The sequence below is a fragment of the Barbus barbus genome (genome assembly GCF_936440315.1).
Source record: "Barbus barbus genome assembly, chromosome: 5".
NCBI lineage: Eukaryota > Metazoa > Chordata > Actinopteri > Cypriniformes > Cyprinidae > Barbus > Barbus barbus.
The window spans coordinates 4,834,497-4,862,234 of NC_136733.1; the positions used below are offsets into that span (position 1 = coordinate 4,834,497).

A 27,738-nucleotide genomic window follows, 5' to 3' on the forward strand; every position below is an offset into this window, starting at 1 on the left:
CTGGAAGTTGTTGGTGATTTTACAGACACGTCTTTTAGGGTTCATTTTCACAGCTTTTTTGATTTGTCTGTCATCAACTACTGTTGTTTTCTCAGCTGATCAGGTCGTTGTTGGTTGGACGCTGGTGGTTTCCAAACTCTTGATTTCTCCATGCCCTTTGTTTTTGCTAGAGCTCTAACTGACTTCCTCTTTTCTTTTAGCATCCAAATTGCTTGCTTTTCTCTCAAAGTCAGCTCCCTCGTCTTCATCCTGGTTTGTGTGTGTCATCATCGAATGCAAGATTCAGAATACAGAAGTAATGGATATAACTGATACGACACATTCCCTGCTTTTAATATCTGAGGTATTAATGCAACAGGACACAGCTGATCACTTAGAAAGACCTGTGAGGCAACTGTTCCAATATTATGCTCACATCAGATACGGGGATGAAACTATAAAAGTGCTGAATCACCCAATAATAAAATGTGACATTCTGTAGTTTTGTCTCATATTCATCTTTTAATCATATTTGTAAATGTCTCGACTCCACAGCCAACAGAGCAATTTTGTCTTCACTGTTCCAATACTTTTTGAGGGCACTGTATATTAAAAACACTAACATCATGATTTTCTGTCAAGCTGCTTTGAAACAATTTGTACTGTGAAAAGTTCTCATTTGACTTCACAAGGTCATGATGCATTAATTTGTGTGTTTTGGTCAAGACATCAGGACTTATGATGAAAATATGTGTTATTCAAAATGAATACATGTTTTAGGTCTGTGTTGTGTTTTGGGTTATATTTTGTTGTAAAAAATAATGTCACCATTGGGGTGATTAGTGTAATTTTTCCTTTCCAACAAGTTTATACAACTTTAGAGGTATAGACACATCTTGATTTAACCTTTTAAAGGGGCTTCTCACACCACAGTAGTGTTTTCATTCTTGGCTTATAAGTAAAAGCTGGAAATACCTTTGCAACAAAGTAATGTTAATGAACATCTAGACCCCGTCCACACTGCTAGGAGCGGCGGTATTGATGAAAATAATGCTTCATTTTAAGGACCAATTCTCAATTAACCAGTTAGTTGCTTTTTAGCATACATATCACTAAGATATTGACTGCTTATTAGTAATTTATAAAGCACATATTAATGCCTTATCCTGCTTGACCATATTTTAGATCCCTTAATCTTTAAAGCCCATACCTTAACAAGTGCATTATTACATTCATAAACAGCAAATTAGGAGTTTATTGAGGCAAAAGTCATAGTTAATAATTTGTAAATAGTAAAGGTCTCTGCAAACTGAGGCAGACATTTTTATGTTTTTTCGTATTCATTATCCTAAAAATTTGTCTGATGCGTATTAATTAATCCGTTGTGAAAAATTAGCAAAACCGTAGCCTACTAAATGGAGTCTTCAAGCATTGAGGATGTTTTTGTTGTCCTCTCGCTTCTTAAAAAAGGAAAAAAGACAGGAAATATTGGGTCCATCCAATCCTGAGAATATATAGAGAGGACGGAGAGTTCCCCCTCCTTATTAAGGAGCAGCGGGATTATCACGGGCAATTCAAAGTTTACTTCAGTATGTCAGTGGCTCAGTTTGATGCTTTGCTAGCTATACTAGAGCCACATATTAAAAAGAAGACCACCGATTTCTGTGAACTCAGTGTGGAAGGATCTATATATAGTGCTTTGTGCTGCGAGACGTAGTGGATGAACTTGACAATAGCCATTCTGGATTTTGGCGTTCGCTTGTAAGGTGGCTCTGAACTGTCAAAACACCTCTTAAAATACTTGCTACGGATGCGAAAAACATAAACTTTTATGACGGACGAAAATTTCGGAGGCAGTGTGTAAATATGATTTACAACGTGTGGTCATATTTATTTTTTTAACGTACGAAAATTTCGGATTCAGTGTGCAATGACCTTAAGAATTGGTCTGTGTGACTGAAAATTCTTACATATTCCCTTTAGGTTTTCTCACCTACCTAATACACAAGTTTGACAAATTTGGTGGAAAGAATCTGTCAAACTCAGAAAGGTCTACATCACTATTAGTTCATGATATAGTTTCCTCATCTTAACTTAAAATAAAATCATATTTAGCTTGGATCCACAAGTAAAACAAACATTATTAGTTTTGAGTCGACAGAAATTATGTTTGCTGAAAGCACAGACCAACTTTAATTGTTAACATATTTTCCACCAGTTCCACCAATACTAATTTTGCATACTAAATAGTATGGATAATACGCAAATTAGGATTCAGCCATAACCTCAACAGAACACTGGGATGTGGGCTGTATTATGGTCGGTCCTGTTATTCCTGAAGGTAAAAGGCCCAAAGGGTTGTTAATTCATCATGGATTTAAAACGGGATATAAATGGATGAGGAATTGTGCCATTTACTTAAGAGCAATTGTCTAGAAATCATTAACTTTGGCTCAATTAATTAAAGCTTGTTATTCATCTTCCCCAAATACTCCACAGAGGGAAAGAAAATATTAACCGAGCGAGAGAAAACGTTGGTTAAGCATAAAAGGCTTCATCACACAGATAATAAAAGAGTAGATTTAATTCTCGCTCTGTATATGCTAAACACCAGAATCATTATGCTGAAAACCCAACTTAAATTCATCTCATCAGAACTTCTAAAGTTCATTGAGCACGTCTGAGCACATGAGAGATATCAAGAGCAGCGAGAGCGCAAACAATAAAGTTCAGTTCTTGCCATAAAACAATGTTTTTTATATATATATTTTTCTCAATGAAATCCACAGTGCAAATTACAAGATTTGGCTTGAGCACAAACAAACCACTCGCTTGGAATATATTACATCTAAAATATAATGAAATATAATCTGTTTACAGTTTTATGGGGTTATGGAAATATTGATGACGGGTTGTTGCCTGCACTTCACCCACAATTCCTCACAATAAGGCATGAAATGTCGCATACATAAAATATAGTTCTCCAACTTCAGGCGTTGTTATCCTTGAATTCACGCCGTCATTATCAGAAAGTGATACAGATGTGTTTGTTTATTACTGTTTAAATCATGCTTATATTTTTATTATTGGTGTTCCACTTGAGGAATAAAGGTGGGATATAAAACAGCAGAGCACACTCAGGCATCTGACATTTTAGGGAGCCCTTTCAGAGTCATAAAGGTGCCGGAGAGATGGATGAGAGAAGAGAAAGAGTGCAAAGCCAGACCATCAGTGGAATAAAGAGAAGGGAGCAGTGGAAACGCAGAGGAAAGTGAATTAGAGAAAGATTATATGGAAAGGGAAGAATATAACCTCTCTTTCTTGACCCTTACCAAAATGCACCAAGGTAACAGCAGTCTGCTCTAAAATACCATTGTTACTACAGTTACTGCTACTGGAATAAAAACTGTTGTTACTTGGTATTATCCACCAGACACAAGATTCTGAAAGGTTATTTTGTCAGTTAAAGATGATCCTTTGATAGTGTTATGGTGTTCAAGTGATTTTTTTAGGACATTTTTGCATTGTGATATTGTCATGACAGTTAAGCACATTTCCCCCAAATTTTCATTACTATACACTCTTAAAAATAAAGGTGCTTCACGATGTATGTATTCATGATTTTAAGGTAAAATATGATTTGAAGATTCAGCCATTGATACTTGATGAATATGTTTGACCAGCTGTGCTTTGTTTTCATGGTTGACAAAACAAAACATTATAATTGGGAGGCAAAATGTGCTTAATTTTCATGAAAATAATGCTGCAATGCAGAAACTCTAAAACAGACTTAATTTTCTTTGTCTAAATACACGTTTGTGATTTTCAGGTTAAGTATGATTTGCATTTTGTGAGCTTCACCCAACTGTGGTATTTGACTGAAATGGATCCCATGTGTGTTATATCATGAACAGCCTGGGTGAGAGTGGAAAAAAAAAGATTTATGGATGGGTGAACAGGCAAACAAACAAGCGCAATGAGTCTCTGGTGAGGAGCCGAGTGTGTTTTATACAGCAGGTGTGTAGAAGACCTCTCCACTGGTCAGTCGGCGCATCAGCTCCTTCCATAGAAGCGCTCTCTCCATCTGCACTCCTTTCATAATGCCGCGGTTCTCCTGTGCCCGACGGGACAAATACAGAATCACCTCGTTCACCGGACCATAAGGAACATACTTGTACACAGGGAATCCTGCCTGAGCTAGAGATATGAGCAGACAAGAAAAGAATGCCAATTTTAAAGTGTTTTACTGCATTTCTTTGGTCATGTTTCCATTTGATTGACATGCATTTTATAACTGTACTCTCGTTCTGTCTCGCGTATCTTGCAGTGTCGGCGCTTGCTTGGACATTTGTTGTGGAAAAATAAGGAAAGTGTGTTCAGCTAAATTCAATTAGTATTTTGTTAGATGGGTATAAAAAAGCTCAGTTTACCGCGGCAGCGGTCATGTGAAGGCCTCCTTGTGTGATGACCGAAGAGTGTAAAGACCATCGACTCCACCGGGCTGGGACACCGGCAAAGGATATCACTTTTTATTTCTCCTCTTTTCTACTACTTGTTTCACTTCTGTTTCAGTTTTTATAACCGTTATTATGTGTAATTAAGTTGTTGTTTTTAGCATGTGTGTTTGGTAATGTTATTTCTTAGGATTACTGATAAACTATACTGTCGTGATTTGTATTTGTTATCTATTTTAATTTGAGTTAATGTCTTTTTTATGTCATTTATTATGTATAGGTCTGTTATTAAGTTTTAGTTTTATTTAATTTGAGTTATTTTAATACTTCAACAAATTAAATGGAAATGAAATGATATATACAGGGTATATATTGAATTTATAAATGTGTATGTATATATATTTCTGCATGTATGTATGTGTGTGTGTGTGGTTGTACATATACATATATATATAGTTGTTGTTTTTTTTGGTGTTTGGCTTAGTGTTATGTTAGAATCATTATTATACTCATACCTTTTGCTCTTTTAGCTTTGTTTGTCCATTTAAATGTTAAGTTTTTAAATTTTGTTGTATGCATTTGTCATTTTTATTTAATTTCTTTATTTTTTAAATGTGTATAGGTAGTATTTATAACGTTTTAGCTTTTAGTTTTGGATCTGTTTTTAATTGTTTTAAAACTACAATTGATTTCTTCTGTTGTCCTCATTTGTAAGTCGCTTTGGATAAAAGTGTCTGTTAAATGACTAAATAATAATAATAAATAATACTCTTGGTAATACTTTACATCTTATACTCTCATATAAAACTTTAATACATGGTAATACTTTATGCTGTATATAATAGTGTAATATAAGATATTGTTCCAAATATATAACTTAAATATTACAACATATACATATAAAAACTATATAAATAAAATGCATGTACATTTTTTGTATATTTTTATGACAGTTCACACACACACACACACACACACACACATACATATATATATATATATATATACATATATACATACATATATATATATATATACATATATACATATAGTGTGTGCGTGTAATTTGTATATATATTTTAAAAAAATTCTATTATTATCATTTTAATAATTTGTCATTTTAATGTGTATAAACCAACCAGCAAAATAAAACAATTGCGTGTAATTTCTTGACAATTACTGCAGGTTATAACAGGATTTATTCTTAAAATAAAACATATCAGTTTAATTAAAATATATATTTAAAAAAAAAAAAAAAAAAAAAAAAAATATATATATATATATATATAATTTTTTTTTAATTCCTTGGGAACTAGCTGAAATAAAACTTAACATAACCTAAATCAAACCAAAACATGACACAAAAAATACTAATAAAATAATAAAAGTACTGTACTATAAAATAGTTACAAATATTAAGAAAAACTACAATAGTATCTCAGGAATACTAAAATAAGAGAAAATTATATCCAAATGTATAGTTATTATTAGTTATTCTAAAATTTTACTGTAATTTTACTAACATGGTCCCTATTGAAGTGATTTTATAAAAACTGCTAGCATGTGTGTGTGAGTGTGTGTGCGTGTGTGTGTGTGTGTGTGGGCATGTGTGTGTGTGTGTGTGGGCGTGTGTGTGTGTGTTCACCTAACGGAAAGCTGATTTGGTCGCACATTCCCAGGAGCTGGCCGGAGTACACCTTCTTATCTGTGGGTGCCAGACCCATTTCATTCATCCTGCTAGAGCATAAACACACAGAGTGCCGTCACAGAAAGTGAAAAATGAGAGAGGCACCTTTGGCAAGGTCATTTAATACTGGATACATTCTGGCGATTGCTCACTCAAAGTTTTACACCCTCTTATCGGTTACAGCCATTACACGCACGAACAAGACACATTCTGAGACACTTAAGGTGATATTAAGTGTGAATGATGTTAAAGGAGGGTAACTAGTGTGGACCTCCATATGAATCAAGCCCTGGTGACACTCTTTGACATTATGACAGAGAATGTTAATGACAGCGGTCACTGGCGCACCTTTGTCAAATGAGGTCATACCCCTAAGGAGCGATTACAAAAAAATTAATGATCGCATATTTCATTATTAATTTACACAAATGATTTTACTCCCAGAGGGATCTAAATGTTCCAGGTGATGCAGTGAAGGACCTGATATCAAAGAACAGCACTGTAAAGGTAAATGTGAGTTTTTCTTTGCTCAACATCTCTTCACTTTATGTCCAAAGGTTGATTATTATTCAAAATAACAAAGTTGAACAAAGGTGTGTGATTTTTTCAATGCATAATATGCATATAGTTTATTGATCTACACTACCGTTCAAAAGTTTGTAACTTTTTAAAATAAATTAGTTTATTTAGCAAAAATGCATTAAAATTGATCAAATGTTGTTTGTATGTTAAGATTTTTTTCTACATCTTTGCTTTGTCACACTATAGGACACAGTCCAATTTTTCTTTGTCAACTACCCATATATACAGTATAATTACATTTTAAAAATGATAATCTAAACAAAGCGTGTACTTAAGAACTTTTAGTGTACTTAAAAGTTAGTGCGCACTGGAGATGATCGTGTCAGTGAAGAGAATGCTCAACGTGAAATATGAGTGATTTGATAAAATAAGGAAAATCAAGATACATATCACATATTTTGAGACATTTCCAATCAAGCTGTAATTTTAAATTTTTTTAAAAATATTATGTATTGCATGTTTGGGATACATACAATTCTAGCTGTGAAATTAGCTGTGGTGAGATTCAGAAATTTTATTCCAAGAAAAAAAAAATTATTATATTTTTAAGATATTTACATTTTTAATATATATATACGTTGTGGTGGAAATTCCATTTGTTTATGATGGTTCATATACTGTATATAATAGAAAGACAGAAGGAGAGAAAATCAGTCTTACCTTCTGAGTGTATATGTTCAACAGTGTCTACATTGTGTTATGCCACCATGACATTTGCTTTCTTATTCCGTTCGATCTCCTCCAGCACGTAATCCAGACATCTGAAAGACACCAGCTTCTCATAAATCATCCTGCTTTTGGTCCGCACGTTCAGCCAACATGACTGTTGACTGCCAAACACAAAAGCTTTTGAAAAGATCTGATTTATTTTGAAAGCTGTCAGAATGTGCCTTAATCATAAGAGGCTTACCTACGGTGAGATAAGCCAAGACTCTAGATAAATCTCTCCTGCTTGTGAAACATTCTGTTAGCACAGAGACCGTCTGAATGAAGCACAGTTCAGGAGAAGTATGATGTTCTGATAAGGACCTATATGTGACAAGTATCATAGGACTGCTTATCTGGACTCAGAACCTACTTGTCATCCTGCTCCTTAAAAACAGGCAAAGTGAACCTGACCCCAGACTTCCTCTTCCTGAATTAAAACATTCTTATTAAATGAAGAATTTTTTTCATAATTCTCTGTTCCAGAACAGCATGTTGGCCACCTTGATGGTTTCAGTAAACGGAACGGCAAAAAATGAATAAATAAAATAAGACCAAACAAGCTTTAAAATAGTTAAATGGCTAAAAAATAAGAAAATGATAATAATAAAAAAATTAATAATTTAACATTTTAATTAGTATTCTTCAACAAATTTCATTTTTGCAGAATTACTTTTATATATATATAAAGTGTGGTTTAAAATATATATATAAAAAAAACAATAATAATAATAATAATACAATATAAGTATTTAATTGTATAATGGATATACATTTATCTAGTTAATTCGGTCTCTAAAATAAAATAAAAACCTTCCAAAAAAACTTTTTTTTTTGTAATCACAAATGACTTTTGTGATTTTAAGAGTTTAAGAGTCAGAAGCCAAAGACTGATGGGTAATTATATAATTATATGGATAAGACTGACCTCATGAATATTAAATTAGCTCATGATGATGCTCATGCTTTTCTAGACCGTCCAGTCATGTTACTTAATCAGTTAGGTAACATAACTGGACATGATATAAAACAAAAATGTACATTTAAAATGTGAAAAATAAAATAAAATATCTATAATGAATGTACATTTCTCTACTTAATCCAGTGTCTAAAAAAATACTTTTAAAAATCCTAATCCAGTAGTCAAAACATGACTGAAAAAGTTACATAAACGCAATGGTTGAGTTCTGGTAAGAATTTAAGAGTCAGAAGCCAAAGACTGGTGTTTAATGATGTCATTATTTGGATAAAACTGAGCTAATGAATATTAAATCAGCTCACGGTGACTGTGCTTTGCTAGACTGTCCAGTCATGTTAGTTCATTAATATTCATTAGCCAAAGTTGTTCTTTGCTGTCATGCCATTGAAATATCAAGCCAGCACTGTTTGCTTATACATAATCTAATACTGATCCAGAGATACAGTACTATATGTAGATATCAAACAAATGTAATATTATAAAATAATTAGACATAACACGTATAAAATAAACTGATAAAATCCTAAAGGTATAGCAAAATAAAGCCTATATCTTAAATTTGGTTTTAACGTGAGCTGAGAGACAAATAGGACATGTTTTAATATCAGACGATGGGGATGTGGGCTGAAAGAGGGAGTCCATGGCCACACTGCATTAGACTCTATTGGAATCAGCTGTGAGGGTGAAGTCTCGTGTGTGTTTTTTGTGAGTAGCTCTATTTGTTTTGCGTGGGTGAGTGACCGTTAATGGAGCTGCTGCCCAGGAAGAGCTGTCAGATGAGTCACTTATGAGGCTCTATTTCAGTTCAGATGCTGCTTAGAAAGTAGCAGCCTTTGTAGACAACAAGGCCGCTCACTATGTTTTGGAACAGATTTCAAGCGTGAAATTTGCAAGGAAGAATTTGGAACATTTCTTGCCTGTGGTACATTCTGTTAGTGGATTCATAGTCAGGGTTGATGGGGTCTTCGTATCCAATCTCCGCAGCTCGGCTTCTCTCCTGGTACATGTATGCCCCCCTTACCAACTTGGCACTGAAACACCAGCCCTCCCTTCTTGATAGCTCCACATCCATGGACACATTATCAAATGCCTCCTGAGCACAGAGAATTCATACATGACATCAAATTGATTTTTTATGAATTTGATGTCATGTAAACAAACATTTGCAATGCGGACCTCCCTCAGAAACCAAATGGCAAAAATTGGTTATTCATAAAAACTGTCATGGTATTGAAATTAATGCTGTGGGGACTTGTATAATATGTAAAGAGGTTAGACAACTTTAAAGGAATAGTTTATTAAAAAATGAAAATTTCCTGAAAATGTCCTTATCGCCATCCGAGATGTAGATGAACTTGTTGCTTTATCAGAACAGATGTGAAGAAATTTAGCATTACATCACTTGTTCACCAATGGATCCTCTTCAGTGAATGGGTGCCGTCAGAATGAGAGTCTAAACAGCTGATAAAAACATCACAATAATCCACACCACTCCAGTCCATCAGTTAACATCTTGTGAAACGAAAGGGAAAAAAAGCTGCATGTTTATAATAAATGAATCATTAAGATTTTCCTTTTTTGTATCATTGCTTCCAGCTAAAATACAAGTCCTCTATACATAGTTGCTTTCTCCACTGAAGAGGTTGTCTTGACTCAATCAGGAGAGAAATATACACAGATCAAGCACCATATACAAGTGTCGAAAGCAGCCTAAAACTGTTCTAAACAAATATGTTTTTGGATTTTGATGTGAGAGGACAACAGGGGATGAACGTCACTGGAGGATGCAGCTTTTCACTACACAAGACATTGATGGACTGGAGTTGTGTGGATTATTGTGATGTTTTTAAGCAGCTGTTTGGACTCATTCTGACGGCACCCATTCACTGCAGAGGATCCATTGGTGAGCAAGTGATGGAATGGGAATGATACATTTCTTTAAATCTGTTCCAAAGAAGAAATAAACTCATTTATGCCTTGGATGGAAGGGTGAGTGAATTTTAATCAAATTGACATTTTAGGGTGAACTATTCCTTTAAGAAACATCATCTACTGTATTTTCTGGAAAACGAGTATAGCAACAGATTAGACTGTTTAGAGAAAAAATACAGATAGGTTCAAAATATAAATCTGTGAATAAGCAATATTACATTCAGAAATAATGTAAAATACCAATAAATAAAAACTGAAATGTTTACAAACATTATAAATAGATATGTTAGTTTCCCTCGTTCTACTAAGTATAAAACAAACATGAATTATAGTGACATTATAAACAATATTTATTATAAACTCATAAATTATAAAATAATATAGTGAAACTGAAACTACCTGGATTTGGCAAATGCACTATATAAATATTTTTGGTCTCATCCATCTCTCTCATTTGGCACAAATCCAAATCCTGATAGTTTTGGAATATACGTTTCAGCATATTTTGGATGATTAAAAAGCAAAATTTATATTCTGGAAAATACGGTATACATGTCTTAAGGGTTAATGGTAGCAAAAGCAGCATAATTATTCATAAATGCTAAAGAAAACGTCATGAAAAAACTGATTATTACCATTTTTGGTGCAAGAAATCATGACCAACATTATAAGCAGACCCTAAAGTATATGGAGACTACATGTCTATGGAGTGTTATATATGCAGTATATGGGGTGTTGTCATGAGTTTGCGTACACTGTATGTGTTGTCATCATCATTTATTACATTTCAGGATTAATTGCAATACAAAGACAGATTCCAAGCACCACAGTGTTAAATGTCAGTTTTGATGCTACATTGCCTTAAATCTTATCCTGCTATAATAACATGTTTTCTGCACAGCATCTAACTGTAGATAAATCCCAGAATATCATCATGTGATACACGTTAACACCATTCAAAGGTGTCAGACGTGTGTGTGCATGTGTGCGGCTCACTTTGAGGTAGCACTGATAGGTGTTGAAAACGACAGCTTTGTCTCTGCTGAAGATTCTCTTCATTTCCACAGTGAGTCTGCTGATGGCAGGCTGGAAATACGTCTGTTCGGCGTCCACCATCAGCCTGACGCCATTTTCCACCGCATGCTGTTCAGCACATGAGAAGCAGGCGGCGAGTTAAAAACACATTAATCAGCTGACTAAAAAAAGATATCAGCACAGACAGCGGCATTTTAATTGATGTGGCAACTGTCATTCCTGATACAACCAAGGATTTGTCAACAAATAATGATGCTATAAACACCGCTATAATAATGACAGTGATACAGTGGTGCTAAAAAGTATTTGGACATTTAAAAATGTCTGAATGTCATTGCATTAATTAACAAAATAACAAACCAAGTGGCATTCATTTTAAAGAAAGATTTTACTTAATATAATTTACAACTTAATATTTTTTGTGGAAAGCGTGGTACATTTTTTCAGTATTTATATGATGAATACAGCTTGTAGCGCTTGTACCAGCGGCCTTTCACAGTGCGTCGTAAACCCGATACATGTTCCTTGCATCAAGTCGACGGGGCAGAACAGCTCTCTAACCTCCACACTCTGCTGAAGGCTTTCTCAAAATCGATCTCTGTTACATTCTTCATCCATGACTGCCTGTTAGACCATGATCTTCTGCCACTCCGCATGAATACCACAGGAGAAATATAAGAGGAACACAGCCAATGAACGCACCTTAGCCAAGATGTCCAGCCGCTGAAGCATCCTTTCCTCTTCCTCTGTGAACTTGGACAGAAGAGGCTCCAACTCACCAGTCTGTTAAAATAACAAATAAAAAAATGGAAAGAAATTCAGCATTTAAACAGAAATTCAGAATATGGGTGCATTTTCATTTTAATTTTAAACCTATGCTTTTGGATTATTGGACAGATATATTTCAGCTAGAGGGTACAGTTTTTGTTTTATATTACCTCCTCCTATTCCATTTTCTTATGCAATAAGAAAGGCATTCATAGGTTGACATCCTAAAGACTATAAACATTGTGTCCAATTCTCAGCAAACGCATGAGTTTGAAGAGAACTTCCTGTCTGACCGAACAATAGAAGAGAAGTATTTTGGAAACCTGATTGGAAACAATATTTATTATTGTTCAGATCAAAACGTAAACAACGTATCTGCGTACATACGTTGTTTACGTATGTGATACTCTAGAAAAATGGCGCAATAGGGTGGAGATGAATTTTTGAATAAAGTCGTTATTTTTGTTTTCTTTGCGCACAAAAACTATTCTCGTAGCTTCGTAAAATTCCCTTTGAACCACTGATGTCACGTGGATTATTTTACGATGTCCTTGCTACGTTTCTGGACCTTGATCGTGTTAGGATCCTTGCGGTCTATGGGAAGGTCAGAGTGCTCTCGGTATTCATTAAAACAATCTTAATTTGTGTTCCGAAGATAAACAAAGGTCTTACAGGTTTGGAACAAAATGAGGGTGAGTAATTAATGGCAGAATTTTCATTTTTGGGTGAACTATCCCTTTAAGCTATGCAAATAAATGAAGTAAATGTACTTGTGATGGAAGCCTCTTGCTTCTCTTGCAGGCAAAATTCCAGACATATCTTCATAATCTAATTACCTAGGAAAACTCAAAACTGCGAAGGGGCATTTGCAGTGTTTATAGAACCAATTAGACCATGATAATTCGATATCCCTCTTAATTTATGCTGTGGTTAAGGTATACATTTCTTTCTGTCTGCCTACCTGCAGGTTTGGGACAACCAGTAGATCAGATATCTTCTTTCTCTCGTCGATCAGACAGTTCCAGTCCAGCATGTCCACCATGCTTTGGGGAACAAATAAAATATAGCATTCATGTTTCAGCAGCTTGTCACAAATGTTTCTTAAACATCAAAGGATTTGCATGCATCGTTATGGAACTGGTCGATTCTGCAGCACAAAGTGCTCTTAGTTTAGTTATTCAGGGGTTTAGTTGACTCGAGGGGGTCAAGCAGAGTAATGGAGCACCCGTGGAATAGTCCTTGAGTAGCTCTCCTCAGTTCATAAGATAACTTCATTGTCTGCCATTGATTGGGAAGATTTACAAGTCTGAGTGTCAGAACAGCTACGGGAAACTGGTGTTTCTCACCCCGATGAGTGCAGTCGTCCATCAGAGAAGCAGCTCTGAATGTTGCCTTGAGCTCCCAGTCTAGCTAGACATGTCTGCAAAGAAAACACACACATATCCATTTATCAGACCAAACGCTCCAAAAAGACTGCATGATTAAAGGGAGAGTTCACTCAAAATTAACCCATTGGGTTTTTGTGTCCCAAGGACCACAAAGTAATACATTCTGAGGAATCAAGGGACAATTCATGTAGTATCACTATTGTTCACCCAAAAATGAGAATTTGCTGATTTGTGTTTGATCTGTGCATATTTCTTTCTTGAGAAGAGAAAGGAGAAAGTAAAAATATAGACAGAGAACTCTTTATAATGGATATGTTTATTACAAACATGCAGCTTTTTGCTTTACAATATATTAATTGATGGACTGGAGTGGTGTGGATTACTTGTGGATTATTGTGATGTTTTTATCAGCTGTTTGGGCTCTCATTCTGACGGCACCCATTCACCACAGAGGACCCACTGGTGAGCAAGCGAAGTAATGCTACGTTTCTCCAAATCTGTTCTGATGAAGAAACAAACTCCTCTACATCTTGGATGGCCTGAGGGTGAATAAATGTTCAGCAGATTTTCATTTTTGGGTGAACTATTCCTTTAAGCAAAACCTACTTAGGTTTCTCTAAAGAAAATAACCACGTATAAATGGTCCGTGTAAGTGTCTGCTAAAAGACTACTTAATTATTTATTGTCATGTTAATTAGATTTTCCATTAAAATGAATGCAGCTCATACTATACAGTCGTTACAACATAGCCTCCAGTTGCTTGCTGTAGGTCAGATTTGTTACAGCCGCCTTACAGTCTATTGCAGTATTAAACATGCTTTAGTGTTGGTTGATCGGTGTGTTTGGCCGCAGTTTGAACCCAATTCATACCTGCAATTGCTCTAGATCCAGTTTCTGCTCCAGCACCTCCACGCCATCTTTCCCCTGTTTGGCAGCCAGGAAACTGAAAAAGCGTCTCCATTTCACCAGCACCTCGGAGAACTGAAGCTCCAGATGCCCGAGGGAAGGATGAGGAGCCTGTTTAGTTCACCAAGGTGACAGATTTTAACCCGTGTTTTCTGATGAATGAACCCTGCCTGAACCTCAGTCTTACCAGGAATTGTGGTTGCCCCAAGGCAGTCATCTTAATAGCCGAGAAACCGTCTTCAGTACTTCCACCTGAGCAGGCAGGTGATTTTCTTTTAGAGTTATTTTAGAGGTAACTGCAGCAATGGAACTGAAACTGCCTTTTTTAAGGACCTATTTTCCAGGAACGCTGAATGAATTCTATGCAGTTATACTATAGTGTTGCCTGTGCATTACAATGGGTGTTTCTCCAATAGTGCTGGCATAATGGAAAACTCGAGCTGCATGCACACTCACAAATATAAATGCTTTCAAAAATTGGTCAGCTTCCATGCTTTCTTGGCACTCTTACACATACACTAAAAATACATACAAATAATCTGCATAGCACACAACAAAGAAATAACAGGATAAAGCTTTGCACCACTTTCCACAAATAGAGTACATTTTAGTGTCCCATACTTTTTTGTAAAAGAGACATTGAGAGGTTTGATAGAAGCTAGAACAAAATGTTACAGAAAAATCTGAAAAACTTATTGCAAGACACTGCTGTTTACTTGAGAGTAGAAGTGTTTTAAATCTTGCTCTGCATTTGAAAAAGTCATCATTATATATGCCATCAAAATAAACGCAAGTTGATGTGTCATAATCTATGTTAGTATTGTCTATGAATATGTGCTATATTGAATGATGTAAACTCATATAATATGGCACAATTTGTCATTCAGTTATGAATGGATTCTGGAAATCCTGACACTATCAAATAAATGGTATTATCTCACAATACGTGGTTTGTGTATTTAGCTATATTTCCTGGCAAACCTGGGGTGTGTTCCAGAAGGGAGGTTCAACAAACTCTGAGTGAAAACTTGAACTCTGGGTTAACAAACCCCAAAATAGGAAACTCTGAGTTTTTGGTTTCAGAACAGCTGAACAGAGTTAGTTCAATCCACTCGGAGTATGTTGACTCTGAGTTTAGCACGTGCACAACAACTTTGAAAAGCCATGATCAATGGAGCTCCGAAATTACGATTCACCATGGCAACAGCACCGGACTAAAAGACTTCAGCATACTACGCAATACGTAACTTTAAGTCTTAATCACTGTTATAATGGTGAAAACTGGCAGAACGGTAAGTTATTGAAGTAATGTTCATTTTTATGGTACCCCACGGGCAAAAAAAAACAACAACGCTAATACTACACTCATAGTCACGCAATGCTGATGTTGTTAACATTAATAATTTGAGAACAAAGTATAACAATGATAATACTTTGCACAGTTAGATATGATATGAACTAACTGATCTTTACATTTAATCACCATTGGTAGCGCGATTTATTGTAATGTTTTTTTTTCCTCAGTTGGTCAGAACAAACGTGGCAGACTTGTTACTTACTTGTTCAGATGACAATATATCATGAAAATTCTGATTTGGGTCATATATTCCAAGACATAGGCTAGAATCTGTGATTGCGAAGTACAGTAAAAATCCACACCTGTTCAGTGACTGATAGCTACAGATTCACCTCAAAACATTAGATTCATCTGCGCTGGAGCCGTGCCGGAACACCGGATCACAACCCCGCGCACGAAAAGATAATTCCGCAAGAAACTGCAATTCCAGGTTTTCAAACATAGAGGGCAACAAAGAGGTAAAAGTTACGGACTGCAGCTTTAATTAGGGTAATGAAATAAACATTTGACTCCTATTCAGTCAACAGCAAAAAGGCAGAGACTCGTAAAATGGGGGGAGAACCTGCACCAGCACTACTGAGAGATGAAGAGGAGTTTACCAATATTAAAATCCAACTGGGAAAACAATAACTGTTGCTTTTGTATTTGTAGGAAATAAAGATGACCAACTAAATTGTGAATAATCTGTGTTTGTTTAACAGCTGTGGTGGTGGTTACGGCATCTTGGGCTACCCTTCCATGTGGCATCCTTCTTTTCCATACAGTAATAATTAGGGATGCTCCGATCAGGATTTTTGCAGCCGATACCGAGTACCGATTTCTTGTCATGGTGATCGGCCGATACCGATGCCGATTCTAATGCTTCAAGCTTTATATAACATATGTAATAATATTATATAAATAATCATAAAAATTATTCCTTATACAGTGAACATTTTAAAATTCCTTTAAAATGGTGTTTATGCATAACATTATATATATCAGGGATACTTAATATAAGACCAAAATAAATGCAAACAAAATGTCTGATGCAAAAAAACAAAAAAGAGATGGGCTAGGACTCCAGTCTGATTTTTATAGCCTTCAGATTTGACTTGACCTGAAATGACTCCAGACTTTATTTGATTCGAGGAAAAGGACTTGTGAATATTTTAAAAGCAACTCAAGTCTTTTATCCTTAAATACTTCTATAAGTGCATCCGCACCCCGGCATCCATCCAGACTCCGAGCCGTAACAGCAGCACCATTTTAAGTGAGCGCATCAAAACAGCGGAGCGGATCACATTACAAGCGCTCCGGGTTGTTTATGGTAAATATCTTTCAGTGCAACACGCTTTATTCAAGCCCTTTCAGCTCCGTGCGCTTTCTCTCTCCGGATGCACACCGGTGCCAAGTTCAAGAGCTGCCGTGGTTATTTTAACAACAACAGAAACACCGTGAGAGGCAATATTATAGATTACTTTCACTAAAATACAGCAGAAAAAACAATGCTGCAAATACAGTTATTTTTCTTAATATCTATTTATCTATCTATAACTTATGACTCAAACCAGATGTAACAAGACGTTTCTGAGCTACATTTAGCAATATCCCAGACAGCAACCAGTGTCGGCCCAGATCCGGCCCACATCTGGCCTGCATGGATTTCACACGGGCCAGATGTGGGCCAAAACTATGTTGCCCTCTGGGATTAATCTGTATGCTAATATATATACACACACACACATATATATATATATATATATATATATATATATATATATATATATATATAATTGTTAGATGGCTAGGTTGGAATTTAAAATTTGAAACTGTTATTCTTTTCTGCTCAAGATGAGAACGTTTTGATTATCCAATGTTAGAGAGAGGACAAAACAAATAGAAACATGTAAACTTCAATATGGCGAAGTCTGATGTAACTCATAAGGTTTTATGCTGTCCAATATAAGACTGAAGAGGAAAAATTGAAACATTTAAACTACTGAAAGAACAAAACAGAGTAGTTTCATTAGATTAGATTAGATTACATTAGATTCAACTTTATTGTCACTGTGCAGAGTACAAGTACAGAGCCAATGAAATGCAGTTAGCATCTAACCAGAAGTGCAAATAACAAGGTTTATAAATAGATATAAAAAATGTGTATATACATTGTTTTATGACATATAGTGCAAGTTATGAGGTAGATGGGGAGAGACTAGCTCAGTGCAAATGACTGTACATACGATTTAGGTTGCAAGGAAATATAAACAGAAGGTGCATTATAAAGAGAGGTATATAAGTAGCATATGTATGGCCAATGACCTTCACGGCATCCGGAGGTAGAAATGTGCAAGGGAATGTGCAAATATCAGAAATGTGCAAAATAGCAGGAAATAAAAGAACATTGTGAGTGAGGAGTGCAGACAGGTTGTTGAACAGTGCAGTTTTTTTTTTTTTCATGGTTATCCACGGGCGCTGCGGATAATCCGCGGGTCGGGTAATAAAAAAATGCATTCATAAAAACATAATAAAAAACAAAATAATTCATAAATGATGCAATATTAACTACATTTTTTCAGTAGGCAGACAATTTCATTTGTGTGTGTGTGTGTTCACCTGATCAGGAAGTTGCAGTGACAGAAACGGTGACATTCCAGATAAAGTTTAAAAGGAGTAAAGCCTCTGTTAATGCTGTTGAGTAGGCTAATATGGCCAAAGAAAATATTTTGTTTTATTAATAAAGGTTCATAGAGCGGCTGCGATCAGCTCCGGTGCCCGTGCCAAAGCCTGCGCTCCGCAGACGCGTGCAGTGATCTCTAACATCACTGAATCTGCTGTTAAAAATTAACCATACATTCATAGTATCATAATGCAAAACATACATGACATATTGCAAATTTTTCATTGTTTCTTGAAATGTCATAGGATTTCCACAATGGTGATGACTGCAGCATATGTCCCCAAGCATCATATACGCCGCCACGCGTTGACGTCATCAAGTTGTGATCGGTACATGAGATCGGCCAAATGTATGAGTACCGATCGAGTCATAAAATGTGAATATCGGCCGATACCGATCTCCGGCCGATCGATCGGAGCATCCCTAGTAATAATCAGTTTCATTTTTGAGAGGTGCGATTATAGGAATTTGCGTGTCATCGGTGCAACCAACCACACAGGAAATCCTGAAGGAAATTCTAATTATTAGGTTACTTCAAGAGGTCGCAGCAAGATGTTATCAAGTGAACTTCATTTAAAAGTGGTACCGCTCATATAAATATTCATGTGGATATGACAAAATAAAAATAAAATGAAATAAAATTGAATCCTCTCCTGATGTAAATGTAACTCCCCGCAGGATCCTCTACAGGATCCCGTGTTAAAAGACATGCCATTTTTGTCACATTTACAGTGTCTGCATGATGAAAATGAAAGTGGTGCGGTGAGAAAAACAATATTGTTTCCATTTGCATTACGATTATTTTTCTTACCCCACTGGCAGATAATTTAACTTTTTTTCCCCCAGGAAACAAGACTAAATATTGTATTTTATTTTATTTTGTATATAGACTGCGTCTTGATTTAATAATTTTTAGATGTTTGTACTTGAAATAAGGACTTTTTGCAGCATTAATGAATGAATGAGGTATTTAAACATCGCTTACGCTTAAAAAAGGGGGAGGAGACCTAAAGAAACTCTGCTCCCAACCAGGTTAGGTTCACTGATTAAGTTACTATGGTAACTTAGTCTTTTATTGGAACCGAAAACCCTGAGTTTCCTTTTTCTGGGGTTAACAAACCCGAGTTTGCAACAAAACCCGCTTTCTGGAATACACCCCTGATCTTGCAGAATATTTGGGCGTACACACCTCATAACCTCTCCTTCTGGACTCTAAAATATATTATTGACATCATTTAGACCCTGTCTACATATTAATGTGATTTAATTTTCCTTTTTTTCCTTTTCTGCCCAATAACACCAGGCAAAAGTGATTGAAAATTAGCCTTTTGACTTAACCTGTGTACATTTACATTTATTTGGATGTTTATCAATGTATATTGTCGCTTTTCTTAAAATAACTAAATACCATTCAAATTAACAATAAAATGTATTAACTTGGAATATGTTGTACTTAAACGGTAAAAAAATTAAACAAATAATTATTTTGAATCAAATTAATATTAATGATATTAATAAATTAAAATAATCTACCTTAATTAAAATGCAAAGTAATTCTATTTATGTAATTATTTATTTTTATTTATATTGTTTATGTTTGTTGTTCAGTTCTGGAAAAAAAAAGAGATTAAAACCAAGCAGATGAATTGTGCTGGATAATTGGGGGGCCTTCAAGGCAAAAAGGTTAAGAAACACTGTTTTAAACAATTCAGACAGACATCCAAAAAATGCAGTAAGCTCTTGCAAGATGAAATGAAAAATAAACAGATCGTATAATATTTAGCTGTTGCCGGTTAACATTATATGAAGGTCAAAAAATAAAATTGACTTTATCTTTCATTTAAAGTCATACTACATAGCCCTACTTTGTATCCTATTCGTGGAAAGTGCCCAGTTTACTTTCTCTGTTTTGGTCATTGCATTTGTAGCTCCTGGCTTTTGTTTTGGTTGTAAACTGACTCCAATTCCAAAGTTAACAACTAATCAGCTTTAATAGATGGTCTGTTACCCGAGGCTTTGATGCATTTTAGGAAAGTCTCCTGTTGGTCGATTTTCGCCTCATCGGCATAGAAATAAGTATGAGCGCTCGTCACGCCTTCACGGCGATCGCCAAGCTTCTGATGGGCTGTAAACTTCTTCTCCCGATGGTCAGCTCCTGAAAACAATGTCCAAAAGGGAAAGTTTGACCTTTTACTTCAATATTAAAAAAGAATTGACCTGTTAAAACGGTGCACATACTCACCAGATCTTTCTTTCTCTGATGTAGACATGCAAGATCTATCAACAAAGAGAGAGACATTGACATTTTTAATAAAACAGGGGACTAATGAAACCAACTACTTGTTCTTTAGGTCTTTTTAGAGACCTTTAGCCAAGAAAATGAAGAAACAGCAGTTTCTGTAGAGAGGAATCAATAATAACTGCAGAGGCTGCTATGAAGTCACTTTACTGTGGTGCACTTCTGCTATTTGTTTCCCTTCTATATTTCCGGGTCAGCACATAGAGTCACACTCTGACTCCCGCCTGATTTATATGCTTATACCCACATGCATTTAAACTCTCTGCTGTACAACACTGACGCTCAGGCCAGGCATTCAAACCAACTCAAAGGTTACGCAGCCACACGGGGCAGTGATTTGTTTAGATTGAGCTCCTGTGATCTCCACATCCTTTGAACGGCACTCACACCAACGCCTCCCCTCTTCCCCATCCACCCCCACAGCCACGGATACGCTGCATGGGGGCGGCTCAGTGGAGACAATGTTTTGACGTCTGTAATGTTCCAACAGGAAGGAATGTTGAGCTGTTGATGGGGTCATTAGCGGACGGACTCAAGGACGGACTTCCAGACTTAAAGTGCTCAGTTAATGCCTCAGCCTGCATCTAAACAAAAACATGCAGCATATGAGAATGATAGATCTTACTCCAAAATCGCTCCATTGTTTGCAAGAGAAAATCTAAAGTAGGGCTGGGCGATAATTCGATAACGATAATCATCGCAATATAATTTTCCTCGATAAAACGATATGAAGAGTTTGATAAATGTTCGATATAATGTTTATGCCAAAAGCGGAACGAAACAGCGGACCGTTTATCCGCTCGGATCAAAGTTCGAACTCACTAGCAGATGGTATGGCGTTATTTTAATGACAAATGTCGAGAGCGCATTACTGTAACGCTAAAGCACATTAATATAATGCGCTATATAATTAATATAACTGTCCTGTGCACTCGCAAATCTCTCTGTGCTCATGAACTCTCACACCTGAACTAAACGTTGCGTTTACTCGGTCACGCGAGCTCTAAACACAACACTGCTGTGAGATCCAGTGTGAAACGATTGAATTCAGCGATGAACACAAATGACTCTATGATTTAATCTAGTTTAAAGTCAAACAGGAGAAACACTAAGTGCAACGAGACAGTCAGAAGGCTTTTCAATCTACACATGGCCATCATCTACCATGGATTTACTGTAGTAACACTCACTGCACTAATATGTGGCAGAAATGTGGGATATTCACATTGAATTGTATTACAGGAGTAATGGTATATAATTCTAGTATGTATTTGTGATTAAGCTATAGCATGTGTGCATTTATACTGAATGTTGTTAGACTTCTGTTTTTCATACAAATGGGCTACCTAAAATATAGTTATATAGTTTTATTTTTCCCATGGTATTGAGGTGCTATATGTATGGTTTTAACTGTGTTTATCATGATTTAAACGTACTACGGGAGACTAATGCTTAATAAAAAAATAAAAAAACATATAAAACTAAGGTTGCTGCAATTTTTACTGATGTTAGTGATTTTGATAATAAACAAAAATTTACCTCTGCATCCTAACTCAAGCTACTATCAAATGTGCATTTCTAAAAGACAAAAAGTGATGATATTATTAATATTATCAGGCAACCCAATCCTGTTTCTTGATTTGAAACAACATCACTCATTAGAACATGCAGAAACTAAGAATTTTTTTTTTCTATTTAGATATGTATTTTGTTAAGGAAAATTAATGGTCTGGTTTCTACAACTTTCACTTTAGAGCAAATATCTGGCTTTAAACTTGAAAGAAATAAAGATTTGACATTTATCGTGATAATTATCGTTATCGACTGATATGAAAAAAAATATTGTGATATAGTACGATATCACGAGATGGTCCTCACTGCAGAACACAAGATCCAGGGGGTGAGGTTGGATCCAGTTCCAACTCCTCCCACCTAACATAGACCTAAACCTACCCGTCTCCACCCCCTGATCCCTAAACCTAGATGTGGATCCACCTGGATCTTTGTTCTGCAGTGAGGGGCTACTGCATATCGTCCAGCCCTAATCTGAAGTGATGGGTCTATTTATCTACATATAGCAACTGAATACGTATAAATGCAAAAGAAAAGATATATATTTTCAATGAAAAACTTTAGATTTTACCACAAAGATACAGGGTAAAAAAAAAAAAAAAGGATGCATAAAGAAAAAATATTTAGACCAGTTTTGCATTTAAACCCCTTTTCATTGTTTGCTAGGGAAATTTTCATGAAAATAGATGTATTTCTATATCTTGATTATCTCTATACATCAATAAAAAAAGATTTTACTTCAAAGTCACAAGAAAAAACAATGTTTTGCATGTGAACCTTTCTGCTCTAAATGTAAAAAAAAAGAACTATTCTCTGCTGCAATTACCTTTATGCTGTTTTTAATAATGTTTACAATTATATATTCACTTATATGTATATATGTGTATATATATGTATCAGTTTACAGTTTTTTACTTTTAAAAGTTTTTTACTTTTAAAAACTGTACAATTAACAGCATTTTACTGTAAAATTACATGAAATGTCTGGTTAGATCTTTTACTGTTTTTCCCTGTATATAGTACGGGAACTTACTGTTAACTTATTAACTTTTTTTTTCGTAGCGTTTTTACAAAATTTTACAGTTAAAAATACACTTGTTTTTTACAGTATATATATATATATATATATATATATATATATATATATATATATATATATATATATATATGTGTGTGTGTGTGTGTTGTTGAATTTACTGGTTTACATTCAAATTACCTTGTTTGAAAATTACAGTTTTATACTGTAAATTGTACGGATTGAGCTGTAAATGTGTTTACAGTTTTTCTATATTTTGTTTACAAAATCATTCTGGCAACTACAGCTGCCAAAATTATTTAGTAAAATACAAAAAAAAAGTTAAGAATTTTTTTTAAAGTTTTTAAGTATATATATACTCTCTCAGTATACATATCATACACACGGCATATATGTGATAAATGGAACATTTATTTATTTAATTATTTTGTTATGTTTTGATTCAAGCACAGAGATTTTGTGGAATTGTCTTGGAAATACAACTGAATGTTATATAGCAGACAATTCATAAAATCAATACATGTAAGTCAATTACGGAGAACCAATGGTTGTTATTATAATAATGGCTGTCTGCACCAAACCAAGACTTAACAATAACAGCTTTTTTATACAAAATGATACATGGCAGGAACGGCGTCTGAGAACTCACAGAATGATCAGCCCTGGGTTCCTGCATATTAGATGGCAGCCTACTCAAATGCCACATCCTCCAGCATTCTCCCTCTATCACACCCTTGATAATGCAGAAAAGCCAAGCTGAGCACTCTATTCTGTATAACAGCATTACAGGATCCATTGGGGTGGATGTTAATGCAATATTGATAGAGGCTCTAAAACACACATCACGAACATAAATTAGCTTTTATTAGCCAGTGACCAGCCAGGGTCCTCTGTGGTTGTAAAGAGCATTTCCAATAAACGCTCCATTTCAGCTCATTTCGTCTGTGAGGCGAGCAATCGCGGTGATCTAGCGTCTCTCTCAGGCGACAGAGAGAACTGTGCTTTATAGCCACAGAGTAATCTGAGGAGGGACACCTATAAAATTGCTCAGACCTCTGACAGCTGCGTTCAGAAATGAGAGCAGTGATGTGGAGGAGAAGTCCATTTATTGGATCGCACACTGTATCACTGGCTTTTCATCATAATCCAAATGGCATATCATCTATATCTCCGTCTCTTTCTCTCTCACTCTCTCTCTCTCTCTCTCTCTCAGTACTCAGGCAATACATTTCATTTATATTTCCAGCAGGAGACCCTCTGGGATGGCTCTGACTCTCTGTAATTTCCAAAAGGTCAATGACAAGAACAAATGAAGACATTTTTTAATCAAATGTCATAACGTTGACACAGCTGTTCAAATGTAGGTGAGGCTAATGGTTAAGGACCTGGGCTGACAACAGAAAAGTCCCGGGTTCAGTTCTAGGTCAGGATGAATGACAAAAAGTTACCTTCAGAATTATTAAGAACAAACCTCCAAGTAGACATACAGGCCGCAGACTGCATTTCTAACTAGCCCAGACTGCAATTAGTATAAAAGTTGCATGAAAATTAAAGAGCTACTAATCTATTATTTGCCAAATAATTTGTGTAAATGTTTCAGTAATGCTGATAAACAGGAAACAAATTACATTTGAGAGCATATTTTTCGGAAAGTTGAATATGCATCGGGTGGTTTCTAGGGCATCACAAGAAGTCAAGATCAGGATTTGCGAGCAGGATTATTATAGTGAATTATTGCTACTTATATTATTGCTAAAACTGAAACAAAAACTATTTATTCATTCATTCATTAGAGAAGAGATGTTTTGCATCAGATTTAGCTACTAGCTATTTTGTTAAACTTTGTTTTTTTAATGCAAAATAAATAAATAAAAATTAAATAAAGCTTAAATAACACAACAAAAATAAAAATGCACAAAATGCACTCAAATTCATAAATGGCAATAAATAAAAACAAAGACAGAATGAAATCCAAATGTATATATTTAACATTAATTTTAAACTTTTATTATTCTTTTTTATTATTAAAACTCAAACGAAAATAAAAACTGAAAATATAAATATATTTGGGACGATCTCCATGCTTTGACCAATAACAAAATATCCAATATTTTTCAGACACCCCCTCTCCCCAATAATTCATTCCCCAGATAGAGATTTGTTCAAATCACTAACCCTAAATACGTGCAATTATAATAGTGATGCAGGTTTAAAGCAAAAAATTAAAAAATTAAAATTAACCCACTGATATCACAACACAGCATAAACGACTATAAAACATTTGCTGTAGTGGAAACGGAGAGCAGCTCTCTATCTGTATATGTGTACCACAAGACGAGATTCCTGAACAGTGAGCATGTTGATACCCTCAACATAAGCCAATCAGAAACAATGGGCCTTGACCGAAACAACCAATAGCATATCGGCTCTTTGTTTACATCTTTGACAACAGATCAAATCTCAGTCTATTTCTGTAAGCTCTCCACATGAGCACAAATCACAGCATGGCCATTAACCTCTAGGCCCTCTACCGAAAAGAAGTTACTGTGATGCAAAGCAGGTCTTAAAGACTAATTCAGGCCGAAAATTTTTGGAATCATGCTGCCAAGCTAGGAGGGTCTGAAAGGGAGAAAGTTTTCGAAACACTTAAGGATTCAACTAAACTAATTGCCCAAAACAGCAGGTTGATATTAGGAGAGCAAAAGTTCTTAATTAGCTGCTTTAAATTAAGCAAATTAACCACTATAGCTCTATGGAGCAAAATAATTGCGCTCATTTATATTCTGTTCTTATACTTGGTGTGATCTATATCACTGATTTATTTATTTTGCTCTTAATTGGTTAGGTCTGGCTCATGTATTCTGCAAATAAATGCCTGCAGACTAGTTAAATGTTCAGCTGAATGTAAAATTTACCTATCTATCCATCCATCCATCTATCTATCTATCAAGACGACAGACTTTGCATTTTGTTAAATTGCACACAAATCTTACGAGTCACCTTGGTACCTATGATCAATTGAAGCAGTAGTAAACATGGTAGTTTGTGGATGTAGGGAGCAGAACTACAAGAGAGCACTTACTCCATCTCTTTCCTCTCAGCCTCCTCCTGTGAGAGATCCTCTTCTACACTATAGTCCAGCACAGCCCTGAATCGATACGCTTGGTTCTTCTGCACTACTGGCCTGATGGACTGATGGTCCTCGCCTGCCACAAACTGACCATAGAACATCATCTTCATTAACTGCTCAAACATCTTCTGTCCCAACAACTTTCTGCTGAGGTCCATTATCTGTATGAGACAGAGAAAGTTTTGTCAAGGCATGTAGATATTACAGTATCATCTGACGTCATCTTAAGCTGAGAGCCCTATATTCTTTTAGGTATGGCACTCAATGCATACTGATATATGAATGATTAAACTGTTCCACCTAAACACTATTTGTTAATTAATGCAATGACATGCAAACATATATTTAAGTGTGGCTTACTGCAGGTGCCTTGAAGTTTGGGGCCACTGTGTATACTGTATATGTGCAGGGACTAGAGAGCACCGGGACCATGGCAATCAGAACACACTCTCTTCTAACGAGCTGGTGATTTGAATCAAGTGTGTTGCACAAGAAGGACATGCAAAATATGCAGGATTAAGAACCGCTGCTGTAAATGTTGCCTAAAGGTCAAAGAGACTTGCATATGTCTGAGGTACATTGTAATTCCGAGATGTACATAAATGTACAAATTAGTTTAGTTAAACTTTCAAGTTACACATGCAATTTGTGGGTTTAGATAATGCAGAAAAACAAAAGACAAAACAAAAAAACTATTCACCGAGGATTTTATTTAAATATCCTGTTGTTGCTCTCTTTGTCGTTTAGTCTTGAGAATGTTTAGTTTTGCTCTTGCAGTTGTTTGTGACGTAAAAGTTTGTTGTGTATGGTCCATGAAGTTAACAGAGGGGGGAGCCGTTGCATTGTTAAAGTAATTCACTTCACAAGACAGAGACAAAAAACTACTTAGCTAAGCTGACAAAACTTCTGGAGATGTCCAAAGGTTATTCATAAACAATAATTAATTAAAATAAAAAAAAATAAACAAATATTAACTAACCCTAATTAAACAAACCTGAAGCAGCTAATCAAGCTCTTACTAGGAATACTGGAAACTTCCATGCAGGTGTGTTGAGGCAAGCTGGAGCTAAACTCTGCAGGACACCGGCCCTCCAGGACCGAGTTTGGACAGCCCTGGTCTATATCCTCATAAATGAGGGGAGGAATCTGCAAAGGGGATAGATCGAGCTTAATGTAACTATACAAATAGGCATGCATTTGTTAGGCTATTTGTAAAAATGACCAAATAAATAATATGAAAGAGGTCAAAAAACAACTCATCTGCTTA

The 27,738-nt window shown here is 35.5% G+C and overlaps 1 protein-coding gene across 1 annotated transcript; it reads right to left on the reverse strand.

Annotated features, from left to right (window-relative positions):
* Nucleotides 1-3,985: 3,985 nt before the first annotated feature.
* On the reverse strand, nt 3,986-26,629 carry LOC306870501 (proline dehydrogenase 1, mitochondrial-like; the record flags this gene model as incomplete). The annotated part of the gene is given in 14 exon segments (XM_079417812.1): nt 3,986-4,176; nt 6,079-6,167; nt 7,363-7,373; nt 7,376-7,399; nt 7,403-7,463; nt 9,304-9,479; nt 11,315-11,461; nt 12,056-12,136; nt 13,083-13,164; nt 13,468-13,541; nt 14,380-14,496; nt 14,603-14,667; nt 20,443-20,576; nt 26,424-26,629. Coding segments are annotated over 14 exon segments (1,458 nt in total).
* Between the last annotated feature and the right edge of the window lie 1,109 nt (nt 26,630-27,738).